Here is a 13682-nt window from a genome sequence, read left to right as displayed (position 1 = left end):
CTCCTATTCCACCAGAACCCTGAGGGATGTTTCAGAAGAGGTTTCAGTTTGGTTGTGGTTCGTGTGTTTGTGCTGGTAACCAGGACTAGATAAGTATGGTCCATCCATCAAAAAGAGATGTGTGTGTGTGTGTGTGTGTCTGTGTGTGTGTGTGCGACGCGTATATTTTTTTCTGTTTGTGTGTCTGTGTCTGTTTGTGCATGTGTTTTTGTGTGTCACTCTGTGTGTGTGTATGGGTCTGTTTGTGTATGTGTGTGTTTATGCGTGTATGTGGGTCTGTTTTGTGTCTGTTTGTTTGTGTGTTTGTGTATGTTAGTTTGTGTGGGAATAGGGGTTTGTCTATTTGTGTGTGTGTGTGTGCGTGTGCGTGTGTTTGTGTGTGTGTGTGTGTGTGTCAGTGTGTGTGCGTGTGTGACACTTGTCTGTGGGCGTAAAAGCCTTAATTATGCGGCGGTCCCTCCATCATCACCGGGCGATGCGTGGGGCAGAGTGACACAGCGGTGGCCAGTCATTGACTCTAATGTTCTGATGGAGGGAGCCAACACGCGGATACAGAAAAGCCATTAACACACACACACACACACACACATACACACACACACACACACACACACACACACACACACACACACACATACACACGCACACACACACACACACACACAGACACACACACAGACACAAACACACTCACACACACACGCACACACACACAGACACACACACACAGACACACACACAGACACACACACACACACACACACACACACACACACACAGACACACAGACACGCACACACACAGACACACACACACACACAGACACACACGCTGCACTCGTTGACTCCTCCAAACGCAGCATATTTGGTTTCCTTTACGAACCCGAAACTGAAGAACAATAACAACTGCACATATAGTAGTATAATAGAAGTATAATAGTATGTACCTTTTGTCTCGACAAAAAAAACATTCAGACTAAACCATTGACCTTTGTAATTTGAATTATACAAACCCTTGTGCCTGTGGCAGAAGGATATAACCCCATTAGCCCTCCCCTGTGTAAGTGATCTTTGCCGGAAATTTCAATACACTGTATATTGTGGTTATGAATCATAACGTGAATATTTAAAAGTTTGTTTCCAAGTAGGCCTATATATTTTCATACAGGCTATTGCCGTATGGACCTGCTGTATAAACCTTATAAAGGCACGACCCTATCCAATATCTGGTCTTAACAGAAATGTGCTGTGAGCCAGCCTTGTGTGTGTTGGAAGCGGTCAGTGATTGAACAAATTTCATTCAGTCAACAACAGCAGTTCAATTAAACCGTTTAGCTGTGCTGGGAGCTGGGAGGCGAGACAACATGAGAGGCCGACTGAGGTGCTATAAATACAGAACTGCGGCGTGTCACGCTGCCGGCCGGGGCCCCTGGTGTAAGATATCAAAACAACCCTGTTGGCTCAACCTCTGAGCAGCTGGCAACACGTAGGCTACGTGAACATGTCAGCCTGACTGAGAACCTCGGACAGAAACACGCAGCGGCGGCGGGCAGCAGCAGCCTCGGAACGACTGCCGCATAAGCGTCGAGATTCGAGTTCACGGCGTTTACCTCCCGACACGTTTCTCTCTCGAGCGAGTCCCGACATGTCGCAGAACAGCAGCTTCGTCTTCAGCAGCACGGCGCTGCGCTCGCTGCAGCTGGACGAGGACATGCTGGAGCGACACAGGCACCAGAGGAGTGCGGCCTCCAGCCAGCTCACCGGCTACATGCTGAAGAAGGAGGCCCGTAGCCGGCAGCTGCTGGCGTCTGGGACCTCGGCGCCGCCCGCGGTGTGCAAGGACCTGGTCACCCAGAACGCCCTGTACACCGGAGACCTGGAGGCCCTCAGAGAGCTGTTCCCCAAGGACTCCAGGGCCAACTTCATCATCGAGCCCCGGGGCGGGGACATGCGTTGGGTCGCCAGCGGGGAAGGTGAGACGTCACTGGTAATTATTTTTAGTAATAATTTGTGGAGGTTCATGTTTGAGCAGTGTTGATGACAATGATGTCTGAAGAAGTGTGTGTGTGTGTGTGTGTGTGTGTGTGTGTGTGTGTGTGTGTGTGTGTGTGTGTGTGTGTGTGTGTGTGTGTGTGTGTGTGTGTGTGTGTGTGTGTGGCCCAAATTGGGTTAGCTCTTGTTGAATTACTCTATTACCATGATATAGCCCCAGCAAAACAAAAAAAGAAAATAAAGGTATTTTTCATATATATTTTCGCCCCAAACATTTGTTTGTGATTAATTCTGATATATTGATGTCTATCCGACACACGCCTGCACTGGTGTTAGACTTACAAGTATTATTTTCAAATTGAATGGCTCTTGTGTCAACTGATCGCTCACAGCGCAGGGATCGACACGTTTTAAATAGGCTAGGAAGTTCGCTTTACATTACCCTAGCCACCACCATCAACCCTCCCAATTTTTGAAACACAATGTCCCATTCCAATTTCCGGCTTTATGCAGACGCCTCACAAAAGATGTTCGGAAAATGCCACGCAACTTCTGTTGGATAGAGCCTTAACGATTCAAAATAATCTGAGTTCATTGGATACACTGGCAATTGAAAACTGACACTGAGAGTGTATGAGGGTTTTCTACAATTTGAAATTAGACCTGAAGAGTACATTCAAGCCAAGTCATGCCGTTATGTTTTATAGTCATCAGAGCTGGGGGTTAGAATTGTCTGACATCCAGTATACTGAAAATATAATGCATTGGTGGCATTACACTGCAAAGTTGCAATTTGCTTAAATGCACTCATCATCCAACATAAAGCCCCCACAACCCCCTCACCACTGACTGCAACGGTGCAAATGCAACAGTTAGCACGCCACATGTGACCCAATATCTGTTGCTGAGGCGTACCCCTGGCACGGTTCACAGGGCTGAACATGATATCACGTTACAATGCCCTGAATAACCCTGACCTGACTGTATTAAGTGGTTTGATTCCTCTAGGAGAAAGCGCAGCGTATCAAATCTCAACGCTTTACCAGAATGAAACCGTAGAAACGGCGCCGTCGATGCCGTCGTTTTTGTTTCCGATTTTATATTTATGGATCGTCAACTCTCCAAGTTTGCATTTTGCAAGTCGAAGTCCTACCGCAGCGACGTGATCGCCACAGCTCAGGCCAGCGGTTGCGTTTATCAATTCTGGAACGCTCTCCTGGTGGGAGACGGTGTGACACTGATCAGCATCATGGATGACGAGGAGTTCACCTTCCTCGTCGATTCTGTCTATGACACCGGCAACCTTGAGGAGTGGAAGAGCTTCAGGTTCAACTACAGAGGACTGAGTACGTCGTCCCGGAGACTTGGAAATATGAAACAAGTTTGAGACATATTGTGACAAACTTTCTTGGAGGAGATAAGTTGTCCGGTTCTGAGGAGGCACGACATCAAGCAACATCATCTTTTATGAACCAAAGTGGAGGATTTGATTAACTTTACATTTCTACTATGTGGAGTGTCTTACCTGAATGCCAATGAAGCTGATGGGGGCGTCTAAACTTGACCTTTTCTCCCCCTCTCTGCCGCATCCTTCTTCTTCTTCTTCTTCTTCTTCTTCTTCTTCTTCTTCTTCTTCTTCTTCTTCTTCTTCTTCTTCTTCTTCTTCTTCTCCTTCTTCTTCTTCTTCTTCTTCTTCTTCTTCTTCTTCTTCTTCTTCTTCTTCTTCTTCTTCCCTACTTCTTTCTTTCTTTCTTTCTTTCTTTCTTTCTTTCTTTCTTTCTTTCTTTCTTTCTTTCTTTCTTTCTTCCTTCCTTCCTTCCTTCCTTCCTTCCTTCCTTCCTTCCTTCCTTCCTTCCTTCCTTCCTTCCTCTCCTCCTTTCTTCCATCCTCCCTTCCTCTCCTCCTTCCTTCCTTCCTCCCTTCCTCTCCTCCTCCCTTCCTTCCTCCCTTCCTCTCCTCCTCCCTTCCTTCCCTCCTTCCCTCCTCCTCCCTCCTCCTCCTCCCCCTCCTGTCCAGGGCTGTGGTCCCTATCCTACGAGCAGGAGCTGACCACGCCCCTTCACATCACGGCATGTCGGGGCTTCGCCGACTGCCTTCGCCTCCTCCTCCAGCGGGGGGCCGACGTGGAGCTGGCCCCCGGCGGCGGCACGGCGCTGCACGAGGCCTGCGAGAGCTGCCAGCCCGAGTGCGCCAAGCTGCTTCTGAGCCACGGGGCCAACGCCAACGCCGTCTCCGAGGACGGCCTCATGCCCCTGCACGTCTGCACCCTGCCGGAGTCCCTCGAGTGAGTGGACGGGTGGGAGAGGGTCGATGGTGGACAGTTGAGGAGAATATGCACATCAATGGTAGTGTTAGTAGGATTTAGGTTGAGAATCGATGCAACAATGATATAATTAGTATGATTTAGGTTGAGAATCGATGCAACAATGATAGCATTAGTAGCATTTAGGTTCTTTGTTGATTCTTTTTTCATGGAAAAATCAATTTCTGGGCAGAATGGGCTAGGGATAGGGGTGGCAGGCACAGGGAAGGGCTTTTAATGACTAATCACACTCCCATCTTATCTAGGGATTCCCTCGAACCAAAAACCTTCTAACCCCCCCCTTAACCCCAGATGTGCCCGGCAGCTCCTCCAGTACGGCGCCGCCATCACGGGCCGCAGCGTGGACGAGGAGGACACGCCCCTCCACGTGGCGGCCCGGCACGGCCTCCCGGAGCACGCCGACCTCTACCTGCGCTACGGCGCGGCGGTGGACCGCCGCAACGAGGAGGAGCTCACGCCCCTCGGCGCGGCCTGCGCCCACCCCCACGAGGCCCACGAGCTGACCCGCTACCACCGGGTCTGCCAGCTGCTGCTGGCGGCCGGGGCCCGCGTGGGGCCCCTGGACCGCGACAAGCGCACGCCGCTGCACATGGCGTGCAAGCAGGCCAACGCGGACGTGGTGGAGCTGCTGCTGGCCAACGGGGCGGGGGTGAACGACATGGACTACGGCGGCGAGGCGCCAATGCACAACATCCTGAAGGTGGCGTGTTATAAGACGGCGCACCAGCCGGAGAGGGTGGTGCAGTCGCTGCTCAACTACGGGTCCATACGGGTGTGGCCCGGGGCCCTGCCCGTGGTAGGTCCATCTACAGCTGCTTTAACTTTATCTTACTTCCTTTACCCTCCATGGTACGTTCATCTTCATCTACTTTAACTATGGTTTGGCCACTTTATTTTACCTCCTGTAAAATAAAGTTATTATTTTTTTATTATTACAGTTATTATTATTTCAGTTTTTTTTTATTTCAGGCCCTTGTTACATAGCCACTCTCCCAAAAAAGAGGACTGGCTCGTTGGCTTTGTAGGTCAGCCCGGCCTTGAGGAATACTCAGGTCATGCATGGGAGGAGTGCACGCAGGTAGGCGGGTAGGAAGGTAGACAGACAGGAAAGCCATCCAATCAATTCATTCAGGCAGAATTAAATGATTGGACTGGTTATTACAGGCCCTCAACAGCTACAGATGGGTTGAAGTTTTGCCAAAATATTTGATTAATTTATTTCTCTCTTTTAGGTTAAGAGAATTTCAACAGATTAGTAAAAATGTGTCTAAAAAAGCTGTTGCCTACCCTAGCTTTAACACTCGCACACAAAAACTCTTGGTCGTCGATTCAGTTAGTTTGACATTCTTTTTATTTCCAAAAGGAAAGCCAGCACAAAAAGTGTAACACACTTGGAGGTAACAAGCCGGCTTTGTGTGAAACTAAAGTCTTCACAACCTCACGATTCCCTATTCCGTGGCACGACGTGAGGCGTTTCCCACTCCGCGGGGCGCTTGACTACCACTATCGCTGCTGAACCCACGTGGGCCACAGCAGAAAGAGGCACGGCTCCTAATTAGGCAAGTGTTAATAGGAGATTAATTAGCGCTAATTGCATAATTTCCAGTTAAACCCCTAGAGGGAAGACCAATCTGTTCATTTCACAAGTGTTTAATTACTTCACTTATTTTTATACTATGGAATCACGAGCTCAGTCGCGCTGAACGGGTTTCCACCGTCCACGTGTTTAGCGTCTCTTTAGCTGTAGTGTCGCTAAACCCGCCTGACGGCCGTGAGTGTGCGTTTATGTATGTGTGTGTGTGTGTGTGTGTGTGTGTGTGCGTGTGCGTGTGCGTGTGCGTGTGTGTTCAGGTGCTGAAGCACTGCTGCGGGTCTCCTCGTACCGTGGAGGTGCTGCTGAACGCCTACAGCCGGCTGAAGGTCACGGACGCCTGGGTGGAGGCCGTGCCCCTGGAGGTCTTGAAGGTAAGGAGATGTTGACCTCATCCTCATCATCATCATCCTCATCATCATCATCTCGGCGTCGCAACTGTTGCGTTGTCGATTTGAGGAAAACTTTAAAGTCACGTTTTTATTCTCGATGATTGATTTATTGAGATTGTTCTGATGATGAGGTGAATTACATTGGATTTATTTTATATTCAATGTCATATCTAAATATATTGGTTGTAGGCTATGGATATAAATATTATAGATATAACATATACAGTAGGCTATATGAATATTAATATATGAATGCTTATTTCGTATCTTTTCCTACACACTTGATTTAATTTGTGCGGCGAAAGGTTCAATCAACCGCAGAGAAAACGTCCACACTCACCGAAGTGTCCTGTTGTGGTTCGTTCCCAAACCCAGGATCACCGGGACTTCTATGAGTCCCTGTTCTCCCTGGCCCGGACCCCCCGCTCCCTACAGCACCTGGCCCGCTGCAGGGTCCGGGTCTACCTGGAGGGGCGTCTGCTCAGGGTGGTCCCGAAGCTGCCCCTGCCCACCTTAATCCAGAACTACCTGCTGCTGCACTTCACGGGCTTCGTCCATTAAGCGTCGTGATTGGACGCTTGAGTTCCGGATTGAGTAGGCCTATTTATGTGTTTAATAATGTTTTAGTGTTTGAGTTCGGGGACAGATTGTTGGATGAATGCTTAGAAGATGCTCTGTAGATGTCTGTAAGAATAAACCGGTGGTGAGACAGACTGACGGACACACAGAAAGACCAACAGTTTGACGGACAGACAGACGGAGAGACAGACAGGCAAGATTTATTGGGAAATAATGTGTGCTCAAAATCCCATAATCCTCATTGACTCTCTTTTCCCACATTAGGCAAAATGTAAAATTAAAAAAAAAACACTTACTAAAATCTTAGATGTGGTTCATAGATGTGGTTAATAGAGCAGGCTGAATCAATCTGAAAGAAATATAAATATAGCTCACTATTTTGGTCATATTTCGCCATAAAGCCATACGGTTTTTATTGTGTAGTTGATATAGCACATTCAAGGTGGAGAAAGAGACGATTTAAATATATTTTAAATATGTTTTATTCTGGGAATGGGTTAACCTAACAATTGTTAGTGCTTGGCACTTGGTTCTATGAACATCCTTACTGTAGGCCGACAGCTATATATTGTTTTTCGTTTTTCTGACAAATGTACCTATTGTAGGTCGCTTTGGATAAAAGCGTCTGCTAAATGCCCTGAATGTAAACGCTGTTTTGAACATGATCTTATTCCTAGAACCCATGCAAGGTAAATTCCCATGTTGTACCAGGTCTCACCACCAGAGGGCGCTGCAGACCTGGGGCCGCAGCCTGGGATCCTGACGCAGATCTCCATGGAGCCGCTAAGATGTAGCTAGATGAGCCGACTTTGGGATGTACAGTTGTTGTATTTTTATACGTGTCAAATGAATCATGACCATAGGCAATGTTGGTTGCCCACGTGGATCGAGATGATAAAATATTTTTATAAATCCCACATTTTGAATTCCTTAAATATGCTACAGCCCAAGCCTATATATTGTAGGTCACAGGCCTAACATTTTTTGAAACTGGCGAATTTTTGTTCATAAATTAAACTTTGCATTGCTGTTCATGGATGTGTTCATTAGTTTGTTATCATCGTTGCTCTATAGGTGTAACTGCCACAGTTCAAAAAAAGTCAGTTTAATTTATTTTATATAACGGGTCGATGTTTGTTGGCGTCGGCCTGTGCATTGATATGTGTACATTTAATTAGGCTATTTGTAAATGTTATTGAATATTAGAACCTTGGTTAAATTTAAAAACCCACAACATATATTTGGTTTAAAGTAGATCTTTATATTTATTATAAAGCGTAGCCTCTAGGTAAAAACCACGGTAACTAAATTAAACAGGCTATATATACATAAGGTATAGGCATATCTGTTTTTTTTAGTGGTGAGTTAGGTCTGAATGAAACGCCCACAGAAGACAGGACGGTTACCGCGAGGGGCCCATTGTTGGCACCTAAATCAGGAGGAGGCAACAGGCCGGCCATGAATCAGCTTTAAATAGCTCTGCGTTTTATAATGAGTGACCTTTCCGCAAGCTGGAAACACGTCTACAAATATAATTATAGTCACGGAAAACAAATGTATTAATTGTTGAAATAAATATAGGCCTAGTTCTAAGCCGTGTCGAATGCCGCCCCATAAAATAATAATACAATTATACTGTTGTGACTTTAAACAAATTAACTTTGAAGTCAAGTTTGCATGGTAACACGGCGTTGTTTTTAAGATGCCCAAGCTGGGGGCTAACTTTAAAGTCCTCATGCTGTGGGGGAGATATAGAAAGACCAGTCCGCAGGATCACAAGGCGGCCGCTGCGGAAGTCATCCGCAATTATCAGAATTAGCATGGCCCGGCCCTCAGGGGCCAATCAGAGATGGCGGTGACATGTTGATGTCCTCCTGCAATCAGACGAGCGGTTGGAGTGGCCGCGCGTCCTGGACTCAATGCGGCTAATCATCATCATCATCATCATCAACTCGGATTGACATTTAAACGGCCAAATAATCTCCGATTAAATCAGCATCCTGAACAGAGAACGGGATGTCGTAATTATGGCAGTACGCTATTAAAGCATGTTGAGATAATGCATGCATAGTGGAATGTCTAGAAGGCCTATTATCTTCATCATCTCCTAAATCTACTTTACTTTTTATGACGAGACATATATATTCCACTTTATTATCTTCAATTGAGTTCAACATTTCTTTACTCCAGTGACAAAGGTGCACCATTCAATCGGAGCCAGGCGGGCCAACATATTGTCACGGATTGCCGTTGACCTCATAAATGGGTTATATTGGATTCTGATCATTCGGACAGAGCGTCTCTCCAGGGAGCAATCGGCGCGTTGCTTCTCTTTCCCCGAGACCCAACGCATTGTTTCAGCCCGCAGGAGAAGAGGAGTGCCGCTCCCGGAGAGAGAGGCGAAACATCTGCCTTTCCTCCCTCCTCCTCTCCCTCCTCTCCTCCCAAGCCATCCGTCCCGTCACGCGGACAAAAGCCACCGTGGCCTTACGCTGTCCCTCCAGTCCAAAGTAATTACTTATCATCAATCAAAATTAATAATAGCTGATTGGATTGGTGTGGTCAACGGTTATGGAAGGGGCCGGGCCGGAGAAGTCTCTCACACAGCTCCCAGTCAATGTGGAGGGGGTGGTGGAGGAGGGTGGGGGGGTGGTTTAGGGGCGACCCGTCTATTTGGTAGGCTATCCACTGGGAAACCACCGCCTCTCAAGGCGGCCAAAAAGTCAGGGGCTGAATAAGGAAATGAAGCGTAATTTGAGGAAGATGGATGAGCCCCCGGGGACACGCCCCCTTCGCACCCCCCTTGTTCCGCAGATGATAACCAATACGTTCTCTCTCTCTCTCTCTCTCTCTCTCTCTCTCTCTCTCTCTCTCTCTCTCTCTCTCTCTCTCTCTCTCTCTCTCTCTCTCTCTCTCTCTCTCTCTCTCTCACACACTCACGCACACACACACACACACACACACACACACACACACACACACACACACACACACACACACACACACACACACACACACACACACACACACACACAAACTCAAACACACCCCTAGTCTTGAAGAGGAGCAGAGGGAGGAGTTCGAAAGAGCTTGATTTGGAGAGAGAGAGAGAGAGAGAGAGAGAGAGAGAGAGAGAGAGAGAGAGAGAGAGAGAGAGAGGAGAGAGAGAGAGAGAGAGAGGGAGAGAGCATGTGTTTGTTTGTGTGTGTGTGTGTGTGTGTGTGTGTGTGTGTGTGTGTGTGTGTGTGTGTGTGTGTGTGTGTGTGTGTGTGTGTGTGTGTGTGTGTGTGTGTGTGTGTGTGTGTGTGTGTATGCGCGCGCGTGTGTGTGCGCGCGCGCGTGTGTGTGTGAGAGAGACAAACAGAGGACTAGGTAGTGAGCAGCAAACAAACGGCTCGGGTCCCATATAGCGCGAGGAGGTTTCGGAGCAGCGATTCAGTCCTCGAGATGAGAGCGCAACAGAGGACATACTACTTCCGCTCTCCTCGAGCTGCACCACTGTAGCGCGCACCGGCTGGGTCTTTTATCTTGGTGGGAGGGGGGAAGGACGGAAGGACCGGACGGACGTCTTAAGTTTGAAATTAAAACCGCATTTTTCCGCGCGCAAGATGCAGCGACCCGGCGGCCAAGGGACCGCGTTCTCCATCGACTCCCTGATAGGAACCCCGCAGCCGCGGCCGGGACACCTGCTCTACACCGGCTACCCCATGTTCATGCCCTACAGACCGCTGGTCATCCCGCAAGCCATGTCCCACTCGTCCCTCACCTCGGGTCTGCCTCCGCTGGCCCCGCTGGCCTCGTTCGCGGGCCGGCTGACCAACACGTTCTGCGCGAGCCTGGGCCAGGGGATGCCCTCCATGGTGGCCCTCACCACCACGCTGCCCAGCTTCTCCGACCCGCCCGACAGCTTCTACCCCCCGCCGCAGGAGCTGCCCGGGCCGAGGCTTGGTGCTGTTGACCCGGGGAGCAGGCGGCAAGGGAGCCCGCTGGAGGAGGACCTGCACGCCCGGGACAAGGCCAGGGAAGACCTGCTCAACTTCTCGGAAACTTTTCAGACCATATCAGGTAGGGTCCATGGCTCTCTCTCTCTCCCTCTATCTGGGTCAGTTAGGGAGTGGGGAATGGAGGCGTGGGTGTTTTAAATTATTGACTGTAAATTAGATCTCAGCTCTTAAAAATGAAATTTCATAAACATGTAAATTGAGACTTAAGTGCAATTTAGACTTTAGGGAAATTTACTTTTAGGGCACTTAACAGACGCTTTTACCAAAAGCGACGTACAATAACGAAATTTGTCAGAAGAAAGAGAAACAACAATCTATCGCGGTCGGCCTACATGTTGTAGCTCTGCAATAATCCTCCGTGTAGGCCTTCGTTATCGGTGGATTATAAATGCATAAATTAAAGTGTTACAGGCCTAGGCCTACTCTTTCCACTGTGATGTTGAGGCCTCAGTTTGGCATAAAGCCAAAAAATCAAACTCAGTGGCACACCAACTGATTCCAAAGCACCGTTGTCACCAATGTGAGTCACAGTGTCATTCAGTTCTGCTGTTATTGATTCACTTATTTACTTAAATATATTGATCTAATATAACTATAGAGGGAAACATGCTTTGAATTTATTCATCGAATGCTTTTCAATCCCAGGCCATCTCAGAGCAACTCAGGCCTCAATAGTTACACTTGGATTCAGTTCCACCATTTACTTAAAAAACGGTTTGCCTCCCTGACATACACTTCAAACTCACCCACTCGTTCATGTCGAGAAAGCATCTGAGATAATGCATGCATAGTGTCAGTGTCTAGAAGGCCTTTTATCAACCATAAATCTATTTGACTTTTTGTGACACGACATTCCCATTTATTATCTTCAATGTAGTTCCAAATCTCTCTCCGGTTTTGCCTCCTTGACATTCGCGTTCAAACTCTCTCGTTCATCATGTCGTTTCCACACTAACCCGTTCATCTTGTCGTCATTCTCGAATCGCAGGTGAAACCAAACTGTACAGCTCGGACGACGAGAAAATGGACCGTAAGTCCGCAGACCCGACCTGCAGTGACCGGGAGGACAGCTCCGTGGACAGCGAGAACGAGAGCTTCTCGGACGGCAACACATGCGGCTCCCTGTCCCAGAAGACCAAGCTGAAGACGGGCTCCCACAACGCCCTCCCAACGGGCGGCTCCTCCGCGGGGAAGAGCCGGAGGAGGCGCACGGCGTTCACCAGCGAGCAGCTCCTGGAACTGGAGAAGGAGTTCCACTGTAAGAAGTACCTGTCGCTCACAGAGCGCTCGCAGATCGCCCACGCACTGAAGCTGAGCGAGGTGCAGGTGAAGATCTGGTTCCAGAACCGCAGGGCCAAATGGAAACGGATCAAGGCCGGTAACGTGAACAACCGCTCGGGAGAACCGGTGCGGAACCCCAAGATCGTGGTGCCCATCCCGGTGCACGTCAACAGGTTCGCGGTGAGGAGTCAGCACCAACAGATAGAGCAGGGGACCAGGCCTTGACCTGAAAGGGCCCTGGTCCTGGACTTAAAGAGACCGGGACCTGGACTCGAAGGGACCAGGGGGACCAGGTCTTGGACTCAAAGGGACCACCAGGCCCTGGACTCATAAGGACCAGGCCCTGGTCTTAAATGGACCAGGTTCTGGACTCAAAGGGAGCACCAGGTTCTGGACTCAAAGGGACCACCAGGTTCTGGACTCATAAGGACCAGTTCCTGGTCTTGAAGGCACCTGGTCCTGGACTTAAAGGGATAACCAGGTCCTGGACTCAACCGGACCAGGTCCTGGACACTTAAGGACCAGGTCCTGACTCAAACGGACCACCAGGCTCTGGAATCAGAGGCAGTAGGGACTGGACTCAACGGGACCACCAGATTCTGGACTCAGAACCAGAGGACAGACCATCGAGACCACAGACTCGATGGTCCAAATGTTCCACTTTGTCGAACGCATGAAGCACAAAAAACGGGGGATCGGTTCATTCTTGTTTTTCCGAAACGAGAACGAGCAGATGTCGCGAGAATAGAGGATTATTGCAGAGCTACTGTCTGTCAATATGCTGTCGATCTAATTTATTGTTTTGTATATATGTAAATATATTGCATAAATGGGCACTATGAGAAGAAATTGTAAAGATGCATTTTTTATGTATTTATATGTCGGGCCTGAGATGTTCTGGTTATTCTGTGCATGCCCTTTAAGGCGACCGGTTTGGTGAAGCTAATTCAATTTATTTAGTTTGGCTTGTTTTTTGTATTTTGTACATTTTGTTGATAATCTTTGCATGTAACTTATAACGTTTAATTTTTTTTGCCGATATTGTAGGGATCATTCTTTTGTGAAAAAAAAAAGAATAATGTCGACGTGAAGAATTATCAAACAGGGAAGAAATGTTAAAGTATATCGACCTAATAAATCATTTTAGGCTATACAAAATATGAATTGAGACTGATTTATTGTGAAACGATAATATGCAGGCGATTAGGCATTATATTTAAGAAAGCCTAACTGAGCCGAGAAGAAAACTGTAAAATATGATTATAAATATCCCAACCTTAAACATGTGTTTATATTTTTATCTGACAATAATTATTTTATTTAATACTAACTTTATATCTCTGGACCTCGTCAATTATTGTGTGGCTTCAAAAACATTTTTTAAGGCTGGGTTTGTTTAACTTTTTCAGCTTCAGCTATAAAAACTAATTTTAACTGGTCGTTATTAAAAAGTAATTTGTACCTATTTTAAAATATGATTTTGGCACTGCCAATAAGAAAAATATGACTGTGTGTGTGTGT

At 47.7% G+C, this 13682-nt stretch overlaps 2 protein-coding genes across 3 annotated transcripts; both read left to right on the top strand.

Annotated features, from left to right (window-relative positions):
* Positions 1-1414: 1414 nt before the first annotated feature.
* LOC130387277 (ankyrin repeat and SOCS box protein 10-like) lies at positions 1415-7903 on the top strand. 2 transcript variants are annotated; one of them, XM_056596295.1, is made up of 6 exons: positions 1419-1972; positions 4008-4275; positions 4606-5110; positions 6166-6279; positions 6673-6891; positions 7588-7903. In XM_056596295.1, the coding sequence occupies exons 1-5, from the start codon at positions 1645-1647 to the stop codon at positions 6856-6858; spliced, it is 1401 nt and encodes a 466-aa protein (XP_056452270.1). In that variant the 5' UTR covers positions 1419-1644; the 3' UTR covers positions 6859-6891; positions 7588-7903. The 2 variants fall into 2 exon arrangements, with proteins under 2 accessions (XP_056452271.1, XP_056452270.1); XM_056596296.1 differs by lacking the exons at positions 6166-6279; positions 6673-6891; positions 7588-7903 and adding an exon at positions 5351-5870 and having other exon boundaries at positions 1415-1972; positions 4606-5141.
* A 2581-nt stretch (positions 7904-10484) lies between these two features.
* Positions 10485-12386, top strand: LOC130387278 (homeobox protein GBX-1-like). The gene is made up of 2 exons (XM_056596297.1): positions 10485-10941; positions 11869-12386. Exons 1-2 carry the CDS (start codon positions 10485-10487, stop codon positions 12384-12386), a joined length of 975 nt encoding a protein of 324 aa, XP_056452272.1.
* The last annotated feature ends 1296 nt before the right edge of the window (positions 12387-13682 follow it).

The sequence above is a fragment of the Gadus chalcogrammus genome, chromosome 8 (assembly GCF_026213295.1).
Source record: "Gadus chalcogrammus isolate NIFS_2021 chromosome 8, NIFS_Gcha_1.0, whole genome shotgun sequence".
Taxonomy (NCBI): domain Eukaryota; kingdom Metazoa; phylum Chordata; class Actinopteri; order Gadiformes; family Gadidae; genus Gadus; species Gadus chalcogrammus.
This window is presented reverse-complemented; position numbering and strand designations above follow the sequence as displayed.